The sequence below is a fragment of the Belonocnema kinseyi genome, chromosome 4 (assembly GCF_010883055.1).
Source record: "Belonocnema kinseyi isolate 2016_QV_RU_SX_M_011 chromosome 4, B_treatae_v1, whole genome shotgun sequence".
NCBI classification, from domain to species: Eukaryota; Metazoa; Arthropoda; class Insecta; order Hymenoptera; family Cynipidae; genus Belonocnema; species Belonocnema kinseyi.
The window spans coordinates 3,802,784-3,826,261 of record NC_046660.1 but is presented as its reverse complement, the minus strand read 5'-3'; the positions used below and the strand labels follow the sequence as shown (position 1 = coordinate 3,826,261).

Genomic DNA, 23,478 nt, shown 5'->3' with positions numbered 1-23,478 from the left:
CCCCCATTCAAGCTTCCCATCAAATTCTCGAATGGCCTGTTGAGGAGTCCAAAGAAAATGCGTGAAAAATTTGCTGCCGATTGCTAAAAAATTGCGTTTTTGCCCCCCACCTCCTATCTTCTGACCTTTTATCTCAAACCCCATAATCTTACGATCTATCTAAAAGCCCAAAGAATATGTGTACAAAATTTGGTGCTAATTGTCAAAATCTGGATTTTCATAACGAGCATATATTTTAGGCCTCTTGATTTAATATGTATAAAAAATAGAACCCCCATCACTTCCTCATTCCGGAATATTCTTGCAACCTGTCAGGGAGCCCTGAAAACACACGTGTATACATTTTCAAGCCGATCTATGGAATGGTGTGGACGGTATCGAGCCTCACGGCACAAATTTGAATTTTATATAATAGATTGTAAATATAGTGTTAACTTCTTTTTTATAAACCTCATATCTGTTTGTAATGTTTGGAAGTTTAAAATCTTAAAGGTGAAATTTATTTTTATTATTATAAATATTTGAATAAACAATAAAATACTTGTTTCGACTTTTTTCATATAGATTGATGTTCAATATACTATTTATTTTAATTTTTGTCAAGAATTCATCTTTTAATTATTGTTAAGTTACTAAAGTAATTTTTGAAAAATGAATATATTGAACGAAATAAGAAAGAGATGAATGTATAGTTATGTCAGTAATATACAAAAAATAAGTAACGTCATCATAATACAGGAAATTATTTTTGCTGAAATAACGGGGGCTCACAAGGGTTAGCCGTTAGAGGGTTGTAAGGCAGTGGCCGGCACGCTCTTGCCCTACGACCTTTGTTCCTTTGTTATAAAATGGGAAAAAAATGTGAGATTAAAAAATTCGTAATTTTGCAATCAGTGACTTAAAAGTAATATATTTGGAATCTACGTATTGTTCCGATTCCAAACACATGTAATTGAGGAGTTCTGGACAAGAAGGCGACAGGCGCTCGAGAACGAGGAAAAGGATTGTCCAGGCTACGACGTCAGGTATCAAAAGTGAAATTCGAAATTTGAAAAAACCAAAAATATAGTTAGATAGCTCTTGAAAAATTAACCTGAGTCTCCATTTACAGTTCTTCTCTCGGGCTGCAAATTTTCCAGTAAATAAATAAAAACTGACTTTTTTTTAATTGAAAAAACCATGCTTTTTCACATTCAACTCGCCGTAAGTAATTCGTTTATCAACTAATTAACAAATTTCTTTTTGAGTTTCATTCGTGACACTCTAGCGGAGACTACAGTGTCCAAAAAGGGTCAAAAGTTAATTTCTAATGGTTTTTTTTTTAATCCGAATGAAAAACCACGTTTTTAGACTTTCACATTTAAAAAGTGAGCGAGGAAGTTTGAGCTACGACAAACTTCAAGCGAACGAATTTTCCGCCAATGTATTGGCCAAATTTTTGGAAAATCTCAATTCGATTTGATTTTTAGTTCCATAATTACAGCGAGTTAATTACGAGCTCGCGACGCGAGACTATAAAATTTTTCAGGGGACGCCGCCGAAACGCTGACTAGTGCGAGCGAGTGGACAAAACAAAGGATGGGCAAGGACAATGTTTCAGGCTTCAGGCGGCGTCCCCTGAAAAATCCTGTGGTGTCGCGTCGCGAGCTCGTAATTAACTCGCTGTAATTATGGAACTAAAAATCAAATCGAATTGAGATTTTCCAAAAAGTTGGCCAACACATTGGCGGAAAATTCGTTCGCTTGAAGTTTGTCGTAGCTCAAACTTCCTCGCTCACTTTTTTTAAGTGAAAGTCGAAAAACGTGGTTTTTCATTCGGATTAAAAAAAAAACCATTAGAAATTAACTTTTGACCCTTTTTGGACACTGTAACCTCCGCTAGAGTGTCATGAATAAAATTCAGAAAGAAATTTGTTAATTAGTTGATAAACGAATTACTTACAGCGTGTCGAATGTGAAAAAACATGGTTTTTTCAATTAAAAAAAAGTCAGTTTTTATTTATTTACTGGAAAATTTGCAGCCCGAGAGAAAAACTGTAAATGGAGACTTAGGTTCATTTTTCAAGAGCTATCTAACTATATTATTAGTTTTTTCAAATTTTGAATTTCACTTTTGATACCTGACGTCGCAGCCTGGACAATACTTTTACTCGTTCTCGAGCGCCTGTCGCCTTCTTGTCCAGAACTCCTCAATTTGTCTACAAAGGTTGAAAATTTGAGACGTATTTAGTGTTAAATTGACTGTAAAGCTTATGTTTCTTGATATTAAACTCCTTCAAAATTTTAACTTTTCTAGGCAAGTAATAAATCCTTGGAATCAGAAAAACTCGTAGATTCTGATAATGCTATTTTCAAATCGCTAGTTGAAAAATTTAAAGTTTTAAAATTTCCTTACTTGGACATGCCTGTGGACAAAAGACCGTTGCTGGAGTAAGGTCACTCATACTAAGATACATAAATAGACCGAAAAGTATTAGAAAAAATCAAGTCGCGTGGAGCCTGACCATACCTCAAAATTAAGCAAAAAATTTGCCGACCACTGTTGTAAGGGACCGGAGTAACGTTCTTCTCAGATCACACTGTCTACACCAGTGGTCGGCAAACTTTTTGCTTAATTTTGAGGTATGGTCAGGCTCCCACAATACATAGATTCCAAATATTTTACTTTTAAGTCACTGATTGCAAAATTACGAATTATTTAATCTTACATTTTTTTCCCATTTTATAACAAAGGACCTCTGAGGAAAGGGGTGGTCTGGCCAAGCTCGCATTTACTGCCCTGACAGCAGGTAGTAGGGCAGCCAGGGCAGGGTACCCTGCCCTGGGCAAGAGCGTGCCGACCACTGGTCCACACTCTACAACAGCGATTCCCAAACTTTTTATGCACAGGGCCGCCACCCTCACATTTTTTCACAATACCCTGCCGCCAAGGGGGGACACTTGACTGCTTCATTGCTTGACACACCACGCTTCACGCGAGAAAATTCTAACCGGTTGAGAAAAATTAAAATGTGTTAATGTTAATAAATTAAATTTTAATTAGTTGAGTCAATTTCCTAATCTAATTTTAAGCAAGTGAAAAGTAAGTTGATGAAAATCGGTTAATATCTTCAATGTCAGTTGACAGTTCTTGTAATTTGACGTGTTCTTAACGATATGCTTAATTACTCGAAATGCTAACCGATTTTCATCAACTTTATTTTCATTTTCTTAAAATTACATTAGGAAAATGATTCAGATAATTAGAACTGAATTGAGCCATATCTTTATCGTTTTAGTTATTGAAACAGCCTTAAATCTCATGACAATGAAAGGGTCCTCATAGCGGGGGTGAGGGGCTGCCAAGTGACTGGGCCCGGGCTGGCTTCCCCCTCGGGGGCTGCCCGGCCCGGGGTGGCACCCCCCTGCCGGCGGCACTAGTTTGGGAATCGCTGCTCTACACCGGCGATTCCCAAACTTTTTTCGCTCTTTCTGGGGAGCGGTAGGGCCGTCACCCAGGGTAGCAGTTTGGGAATCGCTGCTATACACTCTGCGTCTACAATGTAGGGAAAGTAGCAGGAGTGGGAGTGTCTGTCCAGACTCGCATCTTCACGCACATGACTGCACACATTACGAAGACCTTCTAGCAGTCTTTTATAGTTTTACAATTAGTCATTATTCAAGTTACATGCAGTTTTTATGTTTTCTGTTTAGAAAATATAGTTTTACTTACCGGAAATCCAGGAGGACCTTGAATACCAGATTCTCCGTTGACACCATCCAAACCAGGCAGTCCTTGTGGTCCAGAATCACCTTTTGGTCCTAAAATTACAATCAGTTTTGCAACATCAGCTGTGTAATTCTTATTTTTAATTCCGTACTAAGCATAATATTTTTAACATAAAATCTTTATTTGCAGGTTTCTGCAACAAGGCAAGATGATTTGACTTGTAAAGTTTCACACCTTATACATTTCTGTACAAATTCCTGCAACGCTGAAAAACCTTGAAGGAAAAAAATTACGTACAAATTTTTATTATTATAGATTTTGGGTCATTTACGGGACGGGGGTAATACATATTGATCTTCACTCTATCTAGTCACGCTTTGTTGATTCCTGAAACGAAGAGGAAGTGGGTAAATTTTGCATTACAGGGGTCATTCACTGGTCGGATTCAGAATCAGATTTTTTAAATAGGGCCGCGTGTAGAAATAGCGCAATTTGGTTCTGATTTCCGGTGTGGCCCCAATCTGTCTTGCCATATTGTGGCATGGCTACTATTATGGTCTGGGTCGGAACAACATGCGAATAATGCCAGTTGTCAATTGTAGCGACACCTACTCCGACCGTTCGATGTTTTTATTTTATTCCGTACAATGTGAAATTCATTAGATTAGCAAGTGATAATATCGAGTATGATACATAATTCTGATACATAGTGTCAAAAGTGAAAAGTATGTTTAGGGCGTACTTTACGAAGGTAAGAAGATTAATTCGAATCTAACCGGGAAATAAGTTCGGAATTTCTATTTGATTTTTCTTAAGTCAGTGGAAAGCGTGTATGATTTTGATTGAACGTTCTAATACAAATAGTTAATTATAACAATTGTCCGAGTTATAAATAAAAAAGATGAATGCACATCTTTTTTGTATTATAACGTTTTAAAACGCTTTGTACATACAATGTAAAAAATATTTGGAACATATTATATTTATACTATGTTTTTTTTTCAATTTTACTTCAATTAGTAAATTGACAACTACATAAAATCGCGAAATACCTATAAACTTCGCAGTGATATTAGCAAATAATAATAATATATGAAAAGCTTCTTTTTAACACATTACTTTAAGCCTGGAAATGCTTGATTTTACATAATTTATATCAATGACCGTCGGATTAGTCTAAACATTTTTAATCAAGTTTAAAGTTCTGAATTTAAGGTTAGGTTATTACTAATAAGATTTTTTAAATAATAGTATGCCTATGAATATAAAAATAAAAGGAGCCTGGTTAGAGCCAGATTAAGTCGTCCCTCTGGATGCCCAAGTCTGGCCCTGATCGGGCCCAACCGGCGTCACACCGAAATATCGTCAATTAAAATCGCCACGGTAGGCACGATACAGTAAGAAATGGATGGTTGATACTTGATCGAAAAAATGTAATGAAAAGTCGAAAAATCGTTAATAGTCTTGTGGATTCGGCGATTTTATGTACCAAAATCGACGCAATTTCAACATACGATGTCAATTAAGCGACGATTTTAAATCTTCCAAATGGCCCACATTTTGGACAGAGTCATTTATATTACAGTCAATAATTACGTACAGTCACCATGTTATCTGGGATTTGTGTGAACCAGGTGGAGTACGCAACTTGTGATTTCGGATTTTCCATTTGTCCATTCCCCCTCGCTTATATTTCCTCCTACTCCTTCTCCTTACATCTCTGATAATTGCATAACTCCATTTTCAACATAAATAATCAACATTCCGACGGGAGAACTAGCAACACGTCGAAAAAGTCCTTTGTGAATTTATTTCTAAAAAATTTCTAAAATGAACGCCACGCATAAAATACACAAAAGTGGATATCCTTGTCAGTGTACCTAACTTTATTTTAATTAGGGAAAAATTTACCGTATATCACCATACCTTTAACACTCCTGTAACTCATCAGACATATTATAAACCAGAGTCATCAATATTGTCTATTTCTGATCATGATATAGTGTAAATTAATATAGTAACCAGAAGGTCAACTATAGTAAATGATAGGAACATCGAAGAATGCCATCTCTTTATAACTTTATAGACTCAACTATACATAAGCATCAGTCATTGTGAAAGAAGATATTAGATGTGGCTAGGATGTATGAATAGGATTAGATAAAGAATAGGATTACTTCCGTTCTTAAATGAAAAGGGTTTAATTGATCCTCTGCTTCTAGATATAATGTAAGGCTGCACATTTCCAGGAGCACAAACGCCCGCTTCATTTAATTATCAACTGTGATTAGTTGACATGAACATTCCATATTTACATAAGTCAAATATGGATCATCTTTATCATTTATAATATTGTATAGGTAGTGTATTGATTTTTTGTTGGAGAGTTGTAAATTTTTTATAGAAGTATTTTTCGGCCGCGCAAATTGAATTTATATATAGATTTTGCTGTGGTATATAGAAAATGACAAGTATTGCGAATGGGCCTTCTCATTTAAAAACAGAATTATAGGCGACGCCACGCCGCGCCACCTCGCGCAAATAATATATCGCACAATCGTAAATTAGAATCTGAAACATTTCTAGAAGCATACAATACGCTATTTCCGTGAGTAGGAATTAAAACAACAATTATTGAAATTAAACGCAATAAGAATAACAGTAATTAATGGATGTCTATCGTGCAAACATTTAACATAAAAAAAAAAAAACGCAACTATTTGTCGTCTTTCGCGTGTGAATGAGAAGGTATTGGCAAGGATCAGAGATCATAATGATCAGCTGTTTCTTTAGAATGATTTATACATTTAGACAAACAAATACTTTGATGCAGCTAGACAGTTATATTGCTTGACACTTACTTTTTATTCTATATTTTTACTAATTGCTACAAATTAAAAAAACAGAACAAACAATTAGAAAAAAGGCGCACAACTAGTGCGGCGTAAAGTAGTTAAAGAAAAAATGCTACTGATGTTTGAATATACTTACGTTCTCACTGAAGTATGGGAATTGTCGTGGTGAGCTTGCAAGCCTCAAGCCTCAAGTAGTAGTTATTAGTGATTAGTGGTTCGAATTGACACACAGAAGAGGTAGTGGGTGTTACTCGCTACATAAACACAAATTAGTTACAAGCTACCTAATTCGATAAAAAATTTTGTAACAGTGCAGTGTATATATATATAAAGAAAGCTACTATGCTAAGCGGCGATGGTATGACCTTTCATTATTATTTCTACAAATTTCGTTTAACAAGCTGAACCACGAAAACATTTTTTTTACATACGGATCTCGATGCTAAATTAACCTGAAATGACACCCATAAAAAAACAGTGTTATTTTTACTCTGGGGATCGGATAAAATTAGTATACGGCAGGGATACGGAGATGACGCACCACATACCCACTCGAAATTATTTTACACTTTTACACAGCGACGAAGACAGACACCTTGTTCTTCTGGTGACTTTCCAGTTGTAAAGTACACTTTTAAGTTTAGAATTCGTCACAGTATAACTGCATATCAAAAAATGTTACATCTGAAATTCAGAAATCGACTTCAGTGCAGAGATGAACTTATACAGAGCAAAAATTTATGTAAATTTAAGAAATAAGGTCAATATTTTGATTACAAAATTTTATCATACGCTTTTTCAATTCAGATAAAATTTACTTGAATCCAGATACATTTTGCCCGATATAGGTGCATCTTTGAATTTAAATTCATTTCTGAATTTAAAGTGTAACATCTTTTTCTTTTCTTATCGCGATTATAAAATTACCATTATAGAAAACCCTCTTCCTTATCCAATGATTAATTAAGAAATAAAATACTGTGAATTGCCAAAATAGTGCATGAAAATTTTAATATCGTCAACATTGCAAAGAGCAAAAATAATGAAATTTTGTCGAAATAGTGAACCTTGGTAAATAGATTTTACGGGTGAAAGTTTTTGAAAATTTTTGTTTTGAAAAATCATTACACAGTCGCTTAGCTTAGCCTTGTTAGTTCGATCTGACCTTTAATATTAGCCCTTTCATGCCTAAAGAAGTACGATTTTTTCAGCAACTGCAAATGTTTGCTTGCCTGCAAAGTTGTGGTCTCGATCACTCTATATACAACTATACATATAAAATACTTACGACTACGCAAAATTATATATAAGAAAATAATTAACAGATCAATGTTATCTTCAATAAAGACGTGTTATTTGCTGCCACCAACATGAACGGTTGAATTTTGCCTCTTTTTTGTTTGAGATAAAAGTTAACGATAGTGCTCAAAAAATCTATTTGCTTCATTAATCTGATGTGCTCATTAGGATGTACGCAATTTTACAAATTAATTTTTTGACTAAATTTTAAAGAAATTGTTTGTTATATATAAGCAGTGTTAAACTACTTCATAAATTATTATTTAATGCTTTATTTTTGAATATTTACTTCAGAGTTGGAGGTATTCACAAGAGTAGGATAACTTTTATCGATTGAAATTAAGCAATTATTAGGAATAAAGCAATCAATTTTTTTGCAATATCGTTTTAAAAAATCTCCAGATGAAATAAATAAACAAACAAATGTTTTAATTAAAGCCAATTGAGAGATGAATCCTTTTAAAATGCTATTATGCAATATGCCATTGTAAAACACGCAAAGAGCGATGCAAAAAAAACGAGTAGACCTTTTAATCTAAGAAAAGAAATTGATTATGAGTTGATTCATATCACTTAAATTACTGGAGTTCCTGGACGACAAAAATCATAGACGAAAAGGCCTACTAAATGGATATAGCAAAAAAAGCTCTTTTAATTTTAACTTATCGTTAATCGAATTATTCATGCTTTAGCATTGTTTATGAACAAACCTTTCAATGCTGATCTGATGGTTGATTTGATCAATGCTTTGGTCTAAAAACACTCAGTAATCACATTCAATAAAGCAGTTTTTCGATTCACACTGCAGTATCATTTCAATAGATTTAAGCTCAGAGCACAACATTCATACCGCATGACAACTTTAGAGCAATCGTACATATATTTTTGAAGAAATGAATAACTTTGAATAACGATGAAAATCTTCGAACTTAAGTTTTTAGAAATATCTTTACGTAGTTCAACCTCTGGAGTTCGAAATTATAATTTAAAGGGTTGTAGCACAAAACTAGATATGCAAGGCTGTAGCCAGGGAGGGAGGGGGGGGGGGGCAAAAGACTTGCCTCCCCTCGGAAACCTGGAAACATACATGTAATTTATGAGCAGAAGCAACTGTGTCACCGCGACCCTCCCCCTTCCCCTCCAGTTTTCTTCTGGCTACGGCCTTGACTAGATAACCAACATTTTCGGCAAAGTTTTATTTTGCATACAAAATTCGTTAAATATACAAAAATGAGCAACCAGATTCTGTATATACCTGTATAATATACCGTACAATTAAAAATTGGAAATTAGAGGTACTGATATATAGGCTATTATGCTTGTTACTTTTTGTCAATGTAATAATAGTATAATTATTGAGTTTAGGCTGAATTTACTTTGTATAATTAACGAAATTAATGGTCAAAGACCAAGTAAATCATTCCTCTTTTTCTATTTGTTAAGGTGACATATGAATGTGGGTTGGATTGTTTTATATTGGAACATGAAGAAATTAAGGTTCTCTTCGATAATATAAGTTAATTATTAGATGCATTAGAATAAGATGCCGTCACACTAAGTGCACGTCATTTGCTTCTCAGAGCATAATAATTTTTTGAAATTAAAACTTCTTTATTTATTGCTCTAAATCTTAATTGGTGTCATTTTTGAACATTTTTAAAGATTACAAAAAATAAATCTTATTGCTGAAATTTATATTGATATATTTTATCTATATTATATTATAAGTTATTAATTACTTCAAATTTAAGTAATTAAATTTTCTGAATAATTCTCATTGTCAATTCTCTTCTTCTTTCCCTTTTTATTCCTATACATCCTCCCCATACATCGGGAATAAGTTTTCATTTTTTGTTTAAATTGGAAACGGCACATTTTATCGCAACACGCACAGACGAGTCTGTTCCGATTTTAAGTTGCTCTCACTTTGAGATTTTTAACTTCCACATTCTACTTCTCGGAACTGGATAACTTTTTCTAATCGCTTTTTTTTACCTCTATTCAGAAACACTTCAACTGAGGACTGAATTTTGGTCTTTTATCTCAAAATAATGAATTTGATTTTACAGAATGTTTCTTCGTTCTCCTGAAAAATTATTATTTTTAGTTATCTAGTTCTGTACTGCAACCCTTTTAAAAGACACTGCGAAAAGTGCGACTTGGATTGCAAATTTTTATTACTTTTTTAAAAATGCTAGCCATATTGTCTTTTTTTGACCAATTTTCTTTTGACGAGAATTGTCACTGTTTATTTCAAACAAACAAACATTTTTCCGAGTTTCCTGTGAAGGATAAATGAATATAATGTGAGTTGGTCGCGTCTGTGCATAAAAAAGCATAAAAATTCAAACAAACATAATTATTATTAGAAGTTTCTTCGATTCAAACAAAATATCTTTAAATAAAATCGATCATTCAAGATTATCAAACAAATTATTTCTTTACTTTAAAGAAGAAGTAAAACGTCGTTATTCAAAATTACAGAAGTAGTTACTTTGAATTAAAGCAAAAAAAGTTAAAGAAACGATTTCTTAAGTTTTACGAAACCTCTGCTCTGTATTTATATGAAAATAATGTAAGTTGAAGTGATCTGTTTTTAAGCTCAGCATCTCAATATTATTGCATTTTTTTACTATTTTTGTAATATTAGAGAATAATCATCGCGCATTCAAGAGAGCAATACAATTTGGCTATACAGTTACAGCATGTAACAGTAGAATTGATTTGAAAAATTCTGGAGACACACAAATGAATCGATAGAATATCTAATATCTATTATTTATACCAACAGTAGCATGCCATTTTAGTCCGGTAAAACCGGCGAATAATCGATCAATATTGTAGCAAGCAGCACTAAGATAGGTAGGTAGGTAGATAGGTAGGTAGGTAGGTAGGTAGGTAGATAGGACACTAGCCACTGCTGCATTCACTACAAGCGTTCGTTTTCTTTTGAAGCTCGCTCTACATCCACATGAGTTCTAGGTATCTATTGCATGTATAGGTACATACACAAATAGATATTTTCTATATATAATATAGGTATATACCTAAAATACCATGCGATACGTGCATTAAAACGGTGAGGAGGTGGCTGGACGCGGGCGGGCGGGCGGGCGATTGGTTATGTCGCATCAGTCAACTGGATGGATAGAGAGGAGTATTTCGTCGACTAAATGGAGTATCGGACTATTCACTATATACATACATGTATAGTGAAACTCGATTATAGGTAGGTTCAATTAGGTGATTGACGGGCAATCGGAGGACTTTGTTATTAAAGCTTACCCTCTTCCCTTGTTTTCCCCGAGCACCCCTCTCGCCGGTAGGACCAGGGGGTCCTGTTGGACCCGTCTCTCCTTTCTCGCCCTGGGGCCCTGTATACCACGTACATGAAAAAATATCACCACTTGCACACGCACGTACCTATATATGTACTCATTTCAGAAACCTCAGCTTTATAACATTTTCAATAATCAAATAAACTCCAAGGCACAAAAACTCTTGCTTCACAGAAAATAACATTACAGCTTCTAAAAATATGGTCAAATTCGGTATTAATGCGTATTTAGTATTTATCCCTAATGTGGGATGACCATAAGATCAAGATAGTGCGATAAAAATACACTAAATTTAAAGGAATGAATGAACATAGATCTAACGGGAAACTGCTCCTCAATATTCCGCACAACAAAAATGAGTAATGAAACATAGTTCCATTGCAAAAAGATGTTTAAAAAAAGGTAGGCGAACGTGACTCGAAGAGCTCATTACACCGGGGTTAAGTACACAGTAAAAAAATTTTTTAATGATATGCAAAACAAAGAGATTTTGATTATCTGAATCGGGGTCATAAGTCAAGTGAAAATGGCCGACGTTCTCGAAATAATTTAGCTCATGTGCGACGTTTAGTTGTCACTTGCGCGCGGCAAGACAAAACTGACGGCTCTTTTCTTTAGCCTGACAGGTGACCCTGAAGACAGATAAAATTGTTCCAAATGGCGAGACATCATTATGGTCCCGAGTCAAGTGATCGCTGGAGCAAAATGCTCTGCAACAAAAATAATATTTTTTACTGTGTGTTTGCAAAATCATTTTGTTCGGGTTTTGCTGGACGGGGGCTCATGAGCTTTTGAAATTGTTGCATATCCCTGCCCGTTATCATCTCTCCGAGCCACGGTGTCTCCTATATTTTTATATCAGTTGAAATTCAATGCGAGAATACGCAAAATAATATAAAAATTACATTCCTTAGCAGGAGCTCAAAACCATTATTTTAAAATTGACGTCAATAAATTAGTATCAGCAAGACTGTAATCACAGATTTCTCAGCACAATGGGAACAAAAGTACACAAAAAAATTATGCAGCAAGAGCCGTACGCAACACTCTCTTTTCACACAATACTTTACGTTATTTTACTTGATTTTAACCATCCTTCCTCTCTAAAACATTACTTCATTTTTCAACGTCTCTTTCTGCATATATATGACCAATTAAGTATATTCTTATTATAGAATATAACAACAAGAATTAACAACAGTACATATGTACAGATTTATCGACTTAGCCAGCGTCAAATCTGATAGAGGGCATCACATGTAGAGAAAGTAAACGAATGAAGATATTACAATAATTATTTTTCCTAAATTTTCTGTATTAGTCGAAATATCCTTATATAAGGCATTATTCCTGAACTGCCCCATTTTTAAAAGTCATGTCTTCCGATTGCCGTCAATTTTTTAGAGTTTGTTTGCCTATATGATGGTAGTACACCTACCAATTGATAGACTTTTACTCCCATTCCTCGTCGAATTACAGGGGGTGAAATTTGCACCCACCTGTGAAAGCGGGTATTTTCAAACGGTCATAACTTTCTTTCTACAAATGAGAATTGAATTTTCTATGAATGATTCCTGAAGGGATTTTCATGCTCTTTCATGATGTGAAATCTATTGTTTTTAATTTTTAAATTTTTATAAAAATATTGCCGTTTAAAATATTTTTTCTAACATTTTCTATTCTTCGGGCAGTTTTTATTTATTTTTTAAGTAGTTTTAAACGAAAGCTAAAGCGTAGGCTTTGGACCCACTCCGCCCGCTTGCGGGTTCGATTCCCGCCTCGCACTCTGGAAGAGTCTCTGTGGCCCATGTGGTGAACACTAGCCTAGCAAGGGAGTGGTTCATCTCCGGGGAGTCGTGGGACCGGTACCTCTAGAGAAAAAGGTTTTCCTTAAATGCTTAAAGCTGTTGCTCTTGGTGGTTCGGAACCCACCTTAAACTGTAGGTCCCCCTTCCACCACCAAGTAGGTGTGTGGGGTGTGTGTCAAAGAATAGGGAAGAAGGTGCAAGAAAAATGTAAACCCTTAGGGGACACATTAGAAGCTTCCATTCCAAGTTCCAAGATATGCGAAGATATCCGAGCGAAACCCTTCCTCGCGCGCTCGAACAGATCAGGTTCTGTGTCGAATGAAGTTTTTTCCAGTTGCAATTGTCCGTTCTCATTTGGAATAAATGCGTGGTATATTTTAGAGTGACGGGAATTGTAATTGCTACAGTGAATCTAGTTTCTAGTTTTTTGGTTATATCTATGTGATCTTCTTTCGAACTGAAAAGTTCGATGCTTTAAGCTAGATTTTGCCGCAAGTCTTTTCAAATTTTTACCAATCCCGTCACCTGGAAGGCATGTATATTCTTAAAATGCTGCACAGCTCCGCCTGTCACATAATACATTTTGTTAACAACGTTGAATTTCTTCATGACATACTCGATAATGAGCTTTTGAAATGTGTAGACAGCTACAGTGTCATGATTTAAACAATCTGAGATGATTGCCATGCTAAAATGCTTCAGTTCGTTTCCATCTTTGTAATAAATAACTACTGTAAATATAGTTGCTTGATTACTATTCCAATGGAAAGATTGTGCAGCATTTTGAGCGATGAAAGCATAATTTTCCGCAAAGTCAAGCAAAATTAAGTACTCTTCTTCTTTTAGTATAACTTTGAAGTGCTTTAGAAACAAAAATTATTATTTCGCATAAAATGCGTGAGATTTCAGGTCTATAAGTTTAATGCAGAGTGTTTCTATGAAACCATCAGCGTCAGCTATTTCCGTTTTCAACGTGCTTCTATCAGTTTGCTGCCAAACTTGATATGCCACTGTGTCGAAACTATTCACGGCCAACACATCAGTCAGGTACTTTTTAAAATTTTCAATGTCAGGACAACATTTGCATTCGTTAAATTGACAAGCGTCAGTGGGTTCACTGCACATGATTTCTTCAAGGCAGTCATGACAATCTGACAATTGTCTGTCAGTTCCCTCAGTTAAATGTTTAATATCAATTGCATTCAACATTAACTTTACGTTTTCATGATAGACGCAGACACAAACATTGTGAGCTCCACTTGGTTCAGCTAAAACACTGTGCTTTGGTCTTAGATGCGCGAATTTTGAAAATCTAATCTTCATATTTTCATGTAGGGCTACAAATATCGAATATAATTCTGAAAGATTGCACCGAATCAGTCTCTTCGGTACATGCTCACGAGTACCGGCTAGTTTTTTTTACAGATATGAAATCTTTCTTACCTGGCATCTGTCAACTATTCTCGTCATCTTCGTAGAAGTTTATTACCAAATTTTTAGTTTCTTCTGCCAATTTTTGTCCTCGCTTGACTTCTGGAAAAGTCTGCTAAAGTCCGGAAAAGACTCTACTTTTGGCAACGAACTCTTTCGGTTTTCTGGCTTCACGTTCAGATGCACCGAATTCTCGCATGGTTTGTCTGCAACTCCAACACTTAGGCACAAGGATGAGTAGACAAATCTTTTCTGAAATTCTTCTGCTCTATTTTTTTTTTTAGTTTATTCAGGACTTCGAGACCCACGCAGTGATTTTCATAATTGCATCCTTCTTTTTCAATTTTCATTGGCAAACAAACATCTGTGTCCTCGTTTATCTCTTCCTCTACATTAATACCAGGCTCTTTTATAACTCTGGATGGCTGTAAATGGAGAATTCTACATTCTTTTCTACAAGCACCACATATTTCCTGCCTTTTGGCAAATGAGGAAACACTAATTGCTGATTTTCCGTTAGAAGCCTCAGATCAATTTCTCTTACATGTTTCTCCTTACGGAAAGGATTTGCACATCTGCTACGAAAACTTTGCATCGAAGACATGGTCAGTGCTAGATGACCATGAAAGGTTTTTTGGGACCTCACTTTGCTTTGAAAGCAGCGATTCTCAAAGGGACTTGAAAACGAACTTATAAGCTGAATTAAATGAACAAAAATGACAGAAAAGAAGGATAAACAATTTATAAATGTATAAAACTAAGACAAAAACGAAACCCAAGAAATCACAGAAAAGACACGTAGAAAAATTCTAAACACTACTGGTTGGCTGCTTATACCTTTCACGAGACTGAATTCAGAGTAGATTAACTCAGGGCAGCGTTTTGCTTGAGGCCAAGAAACAAATAAAAGTCTATGTGGTTGCCTTTTGTTTCTTGGTACAATATGAGAAACAAATGAAAATTTAGGTATGTGGATGTCTTTTGTTTTTCGGCTATACACGAGACCAAGTTTAATCCAGTCAAAGAAAGGACGAATCCTCTATAATTTGTTTATATGAATATTTTAAACTATTGTTAATTGATTTAAGCCTTTCACAAGTCTGTTTTATGTGACGGCAATGAAGAAATTATCCAGCAAAAACTAAAAAAAAAAAATAAAAAATTAGCGAGGGGTAAACGCTCTCTTAAAAATTACTTGTGTTCCTTATTTGTTTTTTTTGTGCATTAAGAACCGCTTAAATTAATTTTTGGAAAGTTTCTGTACCAATGAAAAGTATGTTTAAAAGAATCGGATTCGAATGGAACAACGTCGGTTGCTGCATCAATTGGACTTTCCGACTTGTCCGTGCGCGCGAGGAAGAGTTTCGCTCGGATATTTTTGCATAACTACATAACTATCTGCAGTCCAAAAGTGCCAAGCAGCATTTTTGTGGGAAAAGAGTCAAGCTTTCGTTTAAAAATACTTTAAAATAATAAAGACTGCGCGAAGAGTAGAAAGTGTTGAATACAAATTTTAAATGGCAATTTGTTTATAAAAATTAAAAAATTAAAAACAATAGATTTCACAGAATGAAAGAGCATGAAAAACCCTTCAGGAATCACTAATAGAAAATTCAATTCGCATTTGTAGAAAGGAAGTTATGACCATTTGAAAATACCCGCTCTGTCCGGGGACTGCAAATTTCACCCCCTGTAGTTCGAGGAGGGATGGTAGTAAAAGTTCATAAATTGGTGGGCATACTACTATCATATAGGCAAATAAACTCTGAAAATTTGAAAACAATCGGAAGACATGACTTTTAAAGTTGGGGCAGTTCAGGAATAATGCCCCATATGTTGTGTATATATTGTGTGTTAAGGGTGGAAAAAGGCGATTTTGACGAATGAGAAGTTTACCGCATGAGCGAAGCGAGGATGGCAAAATCGCTTTCCAACCATGATGCACACATGATACTTTTTGTGCCACTCACCCTCTCTCAAAGTTGACCTTTTTATGCTTGTACAACAGGTAATAGTGGCTGATTTCAAGCCGCTGATGAAGATGCATGTGCACATGGCGTGTGGGCTGTAAAGATGTTTTCTGCCCTCCGTAACAAGCACACAAAAATAATAGAAGTGAATATTTTGCGGTTAATTTGCAAGTGGTTAAAGCTGATTTTTTCGCATAGAAACAAAAGAGAACACAAAACTTAACATGTTAACCATAACCAATGAGTTCGGTAAATCTTACCACGTTAAGGTAATTTTCGTTGCACGTAAAGATTATCCGGAAATCAGGGTAAAAACTGCAGTTCGTTTTTTCTGTGGCAAAAATTAAGGTTTGCAGTCCACTCGCAAAGTGCACATACGTTAGTGATCTAAAATCAGCAGTTAGTTACATTTCGCCTGCTGTACATGCATGACAAGGTGAACTTTCAGATGAGGTTGGACAAGAAATACTTTTATTCAGATTGCCAAGAACACTTACATACATTTATTTATTTTTATTTCAGATGAAGCTTGTAAGAAGTCTTATCACATAGATGTATATTCTTATAGTGCATTAAGTGTATATGATACATGGGTCACGTGTCCAAACGGAGTATCCTAGTGGAAAAAGATTTTGAAAGTCTCATTTCGGATTCTGACCCAGATTTTTCGCCAAATATGATTCACCATTTTCAAAAACTGCTACGGTGTATAAAATTATTCAACATAAGAAATTAACACTATAAAACTAATTTTTTTATTATCGCCTCGGCAGTCTAGCCTTGTTCAGATCCGTCTCTGGCGAGCCTTCAAGAACATAAAAATAGCTAATTGTCAAATATCACCTTTAAAGTTTAATAACAATTCGTATTTTCCAGTTATAGAACTACAGTGAACTTTCGCCTATTTTAAGGTTTGCTCATTTCAAGTCCACCGAGCCGGGCTATTTCAAATTGCACAGTCCCGTTACCTCCCGCCACGGTCCCTGTACGGTCTCGCCCGCTCCAGTGGCTGAACAATTAAAAGAGCCCCGAAGAGCGTGGGAAGTACTCGTTTATTTTAATTGAGTATTTTAGCACAACTTCATGGAAATGCATACGAATTTTTGGAAGAAATATTCTAAACATAAAAGTAAGTTATAAATGTACGAAGAGTAATATTTGTCAAGCCATTGTCAATTGGTCTCAGTGATGTTCCATTCCTCTGTCGATTGATGACCTTTCGTTTTTACGAAATAAAATAAAATACACCAAATTTTAGGTTAATGTATCAGATCAATTTTTTCAGCTCTGGCACCTCTTCGTATTTCAGATTTTAACTTGACTCCGCAACTGTTCTGAGTTGATTTGTTTCTCATATCTCCGGCGCGCTGTTAGTTGCCCCATCACTCCCTTTTTTTGCATAGAAAGCAATTGGACTAGATCACTTTTTAAAATTTTGTAGTGAAAAAATGTTTATTTTCATGCAAAGAATGATTGAAAAGAAAACAATTTTACTCATTAAAAATTTCCAAATAGTTTCCCAATTATTGTCGATGAATAATAAAGAGAAAATATTAATTATCAGGCAATACAATAATCCTGGCAAAGTGGAATGCTATAATACTATGTATTCCGTGAAATATTTGAGTCGTTTTTTATTTTATTATTTTAGTTTTTCGTTAGAAAACTGTACTATTTCAAGGAAATGTTGTATTTGTTATGTCGCACGTCAACAAAAACTTGAAGAACAATGGCATGTTTGATGCGCAAATGCGTACACATGCTTACAGCGCGCTCATAGATGTCGCTCATGAATGTCGCTTGACAAAAATCACCCGACGACTATCGGTAGAGGTGGAGGTCCCTCCAGTCTTAAAATCCGAAATGTTTACATTTCGCGGCCCTCGAAATAGACAAGAGTTCACTGCAATATATTTTTTTATTATGAAAGAGCAAATAAAAGAAAATCAATTGTTTACAAAAACTTAAATTTAGTTTTTTCCGCGTTAGATTCCTTTTCTTCGCGATCGGTCACATGTCAAAATCTTTAAACTTTTGTAATATTAATTTAGAAATTTTTGTCTTTGCAATAAAAAAATTATCATAGCAATATTCTTATAGATTTGAATAAATTTATGAAAATATGATAAACGCTGATTAGGTAATTATAAGGTTTCTACTAGATGTGATTGCCTCTTGTTCCTTGGTACAATGTGAGAAACAAATGAAAATCTAGGTATGTAGATGTCTTTTGATTTTCGGCTATACACGAGATCAAGTTCAATCCAGTCAAAGAAAGGACGAATCCTCTGTAATTTGTAATATTAATTTAGAAATTTTTGTCTTTGCAATAAAAAAATTATCAAAGTAATATTCTTATAGATTTGAATAAATCTATGAAAACATGATAAACGCTGATTTGAAAAGAATATTATAGGTAATTATAAGGCTTCTAATAAATCAGTGGTACCCTCTTGTAGTTGGAAATGAATGGTAAGTTAGGGTTCAATTCTCGGTGCTTCAAAACTTCATGCGAACGCATTTCTCTAGCATTATATTTAATATATAAGTTAGAATATTTCAAGAACTATCAAGATGTTTAATAATTAGAATTGTGTTTAAATTTAAATATTTGTTGCTAATCAAATTTTTCTGTACAGCTTGGCTTACTTTTTTTGATACTAGGGTTCTAGAAGAAAAGAACATTATCTTCAGTCATGTGTTTGCTATTTACTATTTATATGATATATCGATATATTCTGAAGCTGGCCAGCGCCACAAAATTTTTCCACTAGGATAGTCTAGTTATCTTGGACTTTTGACAAAAATAATTTAATATCTTGCGCTGAAACATCAAGAGATAATATAATGGACTCTAAAGGGTACATTTAAAAAAGTTCAATAATAATAAAAAATTAATTGCCCGATTCTTTACGCGAGTTTCAAAACAATAATAAAATAATCTATTTTTTAATGAAATATCACTTTTATAAATAGCATTCATAATATAGGCAAAGATACAAAGTTTTTGTCGCGTAAGGTACAATGCATATTTAATTTGATTTAGGATATATGTTAGACTTTTACTGCAATAAAATATATTGCAACCATAATATTGATTTATTGTTTCTTTTAATAGAGTCAAAAGATCGATTGCAGAAAAAAATAAATGAAAAATGAAATGCGATATGCTTACCGGCTGGTCCTGGGGGACCTGGTGGCCCTTCAAATACTCCAGTTGGGAATGGTTCGCCACTCATCGATGTCGTTAAACCTCGATCACCCTTGTCTCCTTTGTCACCCTGTACAAGAAAATTCTTAAATACATACGAGGTAAACATATTATTCAACGGAGTTTCCCAATTTTAAAGATCGTTTCGAAGTAGTATAGAGCCATAGAGGCCATAGAGGGAATGAGATGAAGAGAAGAGTCTTGGAAATCTTAGGTTAACTTGAAAGATATAATGAAAACTGTAAAAATCATCACAAGTGAAACAAGTGTGTGAAAAATGCGGGTAGTACCCTCGGCGGTTACTCGTGTCGTCTGCTTCCGTTATTTTCAATCAGTTGCAAAAGTGTCGCAGGACATTCGCTTTTTATCAGGAATTTTACAAGAATTTCAAAAATTTCAAAATGCAGACATAAAGAATTAGACAATCAAAAATGAAAAGCGTTTAAGGTTGAAAATTTTGTATAAAAATTGTTCATCACTTAATATTTATAAAAATATTTAGAAGTTTTGAAAAAAATCAAAAATAAATTTGAAAAACGTTTAGATTTCTCAAGATTTGTAAATAAAATTTCAAAGCTCTTCAAGAATGTTTTAACTATTTAAAATGAAAATAATTTAACTTCTAATTCACGAAGTGTTCCGTTTAAAATTTTTCAATTTTCAATGTTTCCATCTTGAAATTGCATAAAATAATAAAATTTTGAAAATTTGAAAGTAAAATGTTTAGCCTTAGAGTTCGAATCTTTAAATTCGTCGAGCACAAATATTTTTACGTTCATTATGCCAGTATAAAACCAAAATAGCAAAAATAAAACAAAAAAATATTTTTTAAGATGAAAATACAACAGAAATCCTTTATACGATACTGATTCTTTATGGTTTGGAGAGTCCCGAGATAGTACAAAGGACGTTGATTATACCCTCGAGACAGCCTCTATAGAGGGACAGCAGTGTATGAAAAATATTGTTTCAAAACTGAAAACCTTTATTCCGCCATTTTTTCAAAAGTTTTCCTTTTTCATCTGCGCGAGGCATAGATTCACTGACAAGAGTTCAAATGATTGTCCAAAGGGGAACTGGTGTTTCGGCGATATAAGGTGTAATAAACTGAAAAATTGACACTCTCGATGTTTGCGATATCGAGTTATTTGAAAAAAGGTGTTTTCTGCTTCGGAAGAAAAAAAAATTTGATTGATGGATAGATAGGATAGAGTAGGATATAATCTGAATATAGGGATTGTATAGAAAAGGGAAAAAAAACATTTACAGATTGAAGAATACCCATATGCGAATGAGATAGAACTGTGTATCTGTCGCGTTGCATTCTTCATTGTTCGCCGTCTGTAGTGAACTTGGTGTTGTGGTAACAAGAGTGAGCAACCACTCGTGCACACAAAAGCAATAGCGATTGAACCGTTACATTTTGTTTGCCGCAATAAGGAATAAAGGATATGGGATACGGGATATGGGATAGCTTTTTGAAAGACTTACTTTCGGACCTATAGATCCAGCCGCACCAGGAGGTCCAATGGGTCCTACTAAACCCGGAGCACCTTTCTCTCCTGGTGGTCCTGCCTCACCTGGTACTCCTTGCCGGCCATCGTGTCCAGGCAAACCTTCTGTTCCTGGAGGACCCGAGGGTCCAGGCGGTCCTGGTTCTCCTGGCTCTCCCTGTGTATCAGCACATCAATATCAGATCTTTTTGCAATAAAGGTAAACGTAGGTACATACACTGCCGTGCAAAACAAGAAAACCGTTATCTACATTCAGAGTTGAGCTGATATATAGGCGCTAATTTATTTTTCGTAAACCAAGAAAGAGAAGAGCGTATCATCAAAAAAAAAAAAAAAAAAAAAAAAAAAAAAAAAAGAAAAATAATAAGTACGTTTCACTGAACGGGTTTGCTTATGTAGTAGTTACTGCTTTTTATTTTTCTGTATTGCAATTACAGGTTTTTTATTCTGTATGAGTAGAATTTTACAGATGTTGACAAATTAAATTTTTTTATTAAAGTCTCAATGACAATTATGAAAAATGTATTCACTGGTTTTCTTGCTTTTCACGGCAGTATAGTACGGGAATAAGAATTCTGCACAGCTCACTTCTTCTTTTCTGCCAAGAATAAATTTGAAACTATACAATTTTTTTAATGAAACTGGAGTGCGAAAAAGAGGGAAACGCGTGAAAAGAACTAGAATTATTAATTTTAAGATTATAGAAAAAAGTCACTCCCATTATAATAAAACTGTTTAAATGGCGTACAGATTTTCGCGTAGGGTTCATCCACAAATTACGTTAGGTTGTTTTTCTTCTAAAATTGTAACCCCCCTCTCCCTCTCCATTCAGATACCGCAAGATTTGTTCTGAATTACTCTTACCGGCCTTCTACAAAATCTTTCTAAGATTTTATAATTTTCGGAACAAAAATACATATAAATTCTGTTAATTAAATAAACATGGAAATATCTAGACACACATTTTGTGTAGTACGGATTTAAGAGTTGTTTTGAAATCAAAAAGTGTGCAGTTGTAAATAAAATGTTATTCTTTTGTTTATAAATGACCAAATTACTATTTATATTATACATTTATATTATACACGCAGATATTACAGTCTTTCCCTGCATCTCTTTTTCTTGTTTTTCCATTTAAAGGCTAACAGAATTAATACAACTCAAAAATAAACCTACCCATTTTTTGTTGAAAGAACATTTCTTTTTAAAGTCTGCTATTGTATTTTTGGTTGAGGATTTATCTTTTGTGAATACACGTTTAATTTTTTGGTTGAAATTTTGATTATTTAGGTGAAAATTTAATTATTTTTTTCAAAATTGAACAAGTCTGTTAAGAATTCATCACTTTGAACTTAAAATTAAAACTGTTTAGTTGAACATTAACTATTTTGTTGGAAATCCATATTTTTGGGATCGAAAATCAAACATTTTGAATGCATTTCTGTTTGTTTTATTAACCGTAAAATCTAATTTTTTAACAAAAATGCAACTCTTTGGTTAAAAATGAATGTAATTTTTTTGAGGGTACAACTAAATTTAGCTGTTGTTGGAAATTTATCATGTAAGTTGAAAAGTCATTTCATTGGCTAAAAATTTAAATATTTTGTTCAAAATTTGTTTTTGGTAGAAAATTAATTTTTGTATCTGAAAATTCATTTATTTAATTCAACTGGAAATTAAATTATTTTATTTTTAGGTAAAAATGTATCTTTTTAGTGGAAAATTCAACTATTTAGTTGAAAATTCATATTTTTGACAAAAAATTACTCTTTGCGGTTAAAATGTCTTTTTTTGCGGAAAAGGAATTTTTTTGTGAGAGTTATTATTTTTAATTGAACACTTAACTGGTTCGTTGAAACTTTTGTTTTCAAGAATTGTTTTTTTTTTTTTTAACTAGAATATTTACTATTCTACTTACGTTGAAAATGTATATTTATTAGTGTTAAATTCATGCATATTTTGTTAAAAATTATAAACTATTATTTGACATAATGTGTGTTCGTGTGCGTCTTTCTATCAAATTTGATTGAAAATTTTTTAGAATAAAAAAATTCTTCTAAAAAAAGCTTGTTTTTAAAACAATTATTAAAAATAGTTATATTTTTTTATGTAGTTAGTTAAAAATTCGTCTTTTTGAATAAAAATTTATTTTTTAAACTATATTGTTGAAAATTCACTTTTTTTTTATCTGAAAATTTAAGTTTTCGACTTTTGTTAGAAAACCCCTCTTTTGGTTGAAAATTCATCTTTTTGGTTGAAAATTCAACTACTTAGTTAGAATTTTAATTTAGAATTTAGCTTTTTACGTTCAAATCTCAACCACACCAAACTTTCGCTCTTAGT

General features: G+C 33.9%; 1 protein-coding gene across 8 annotated transcripts in view; it reads right to left on the bottom strand.

Annotated features, from left to right (window-relative positions):
* LOC117170579 (collagen alpha chain CG42342) overlaps positions 1 to 23,478 on the bottom strand; it is a 100,473-nt gene that overhangs the window by 33,390 nt on the left and 43,605 nt on the right. For 7 of the 8 annotated variants that reach the window (XM_033357424.1, XM_033357429.1, XM_033357426.1 and 4 more), the window contains 3 exons: positions 21,113 to 21,292; positions 19,586 to 19,691; positions 3,713 to 3,801 (listed from right to left, as the gene is read on the bottom strand). In XM_033357424.1, coding sequence (XP_033213315.1) covers positions 3,713 to 3,801; positions 19,586 to 19,691; positions 21,113 to 21,292 — 375 coding nt within the window. Of the gene's footprint in view, positions 1 to 3,712; positions 3,802 to 11,148; positions 11,238 to 19,585; positions 19,692 to 21,112; positions 21,293 to 23,478 lie in introns of all 8 variants that reach the window. The other variant, XM_033357432.1, reaches the window with a different exon arrangement.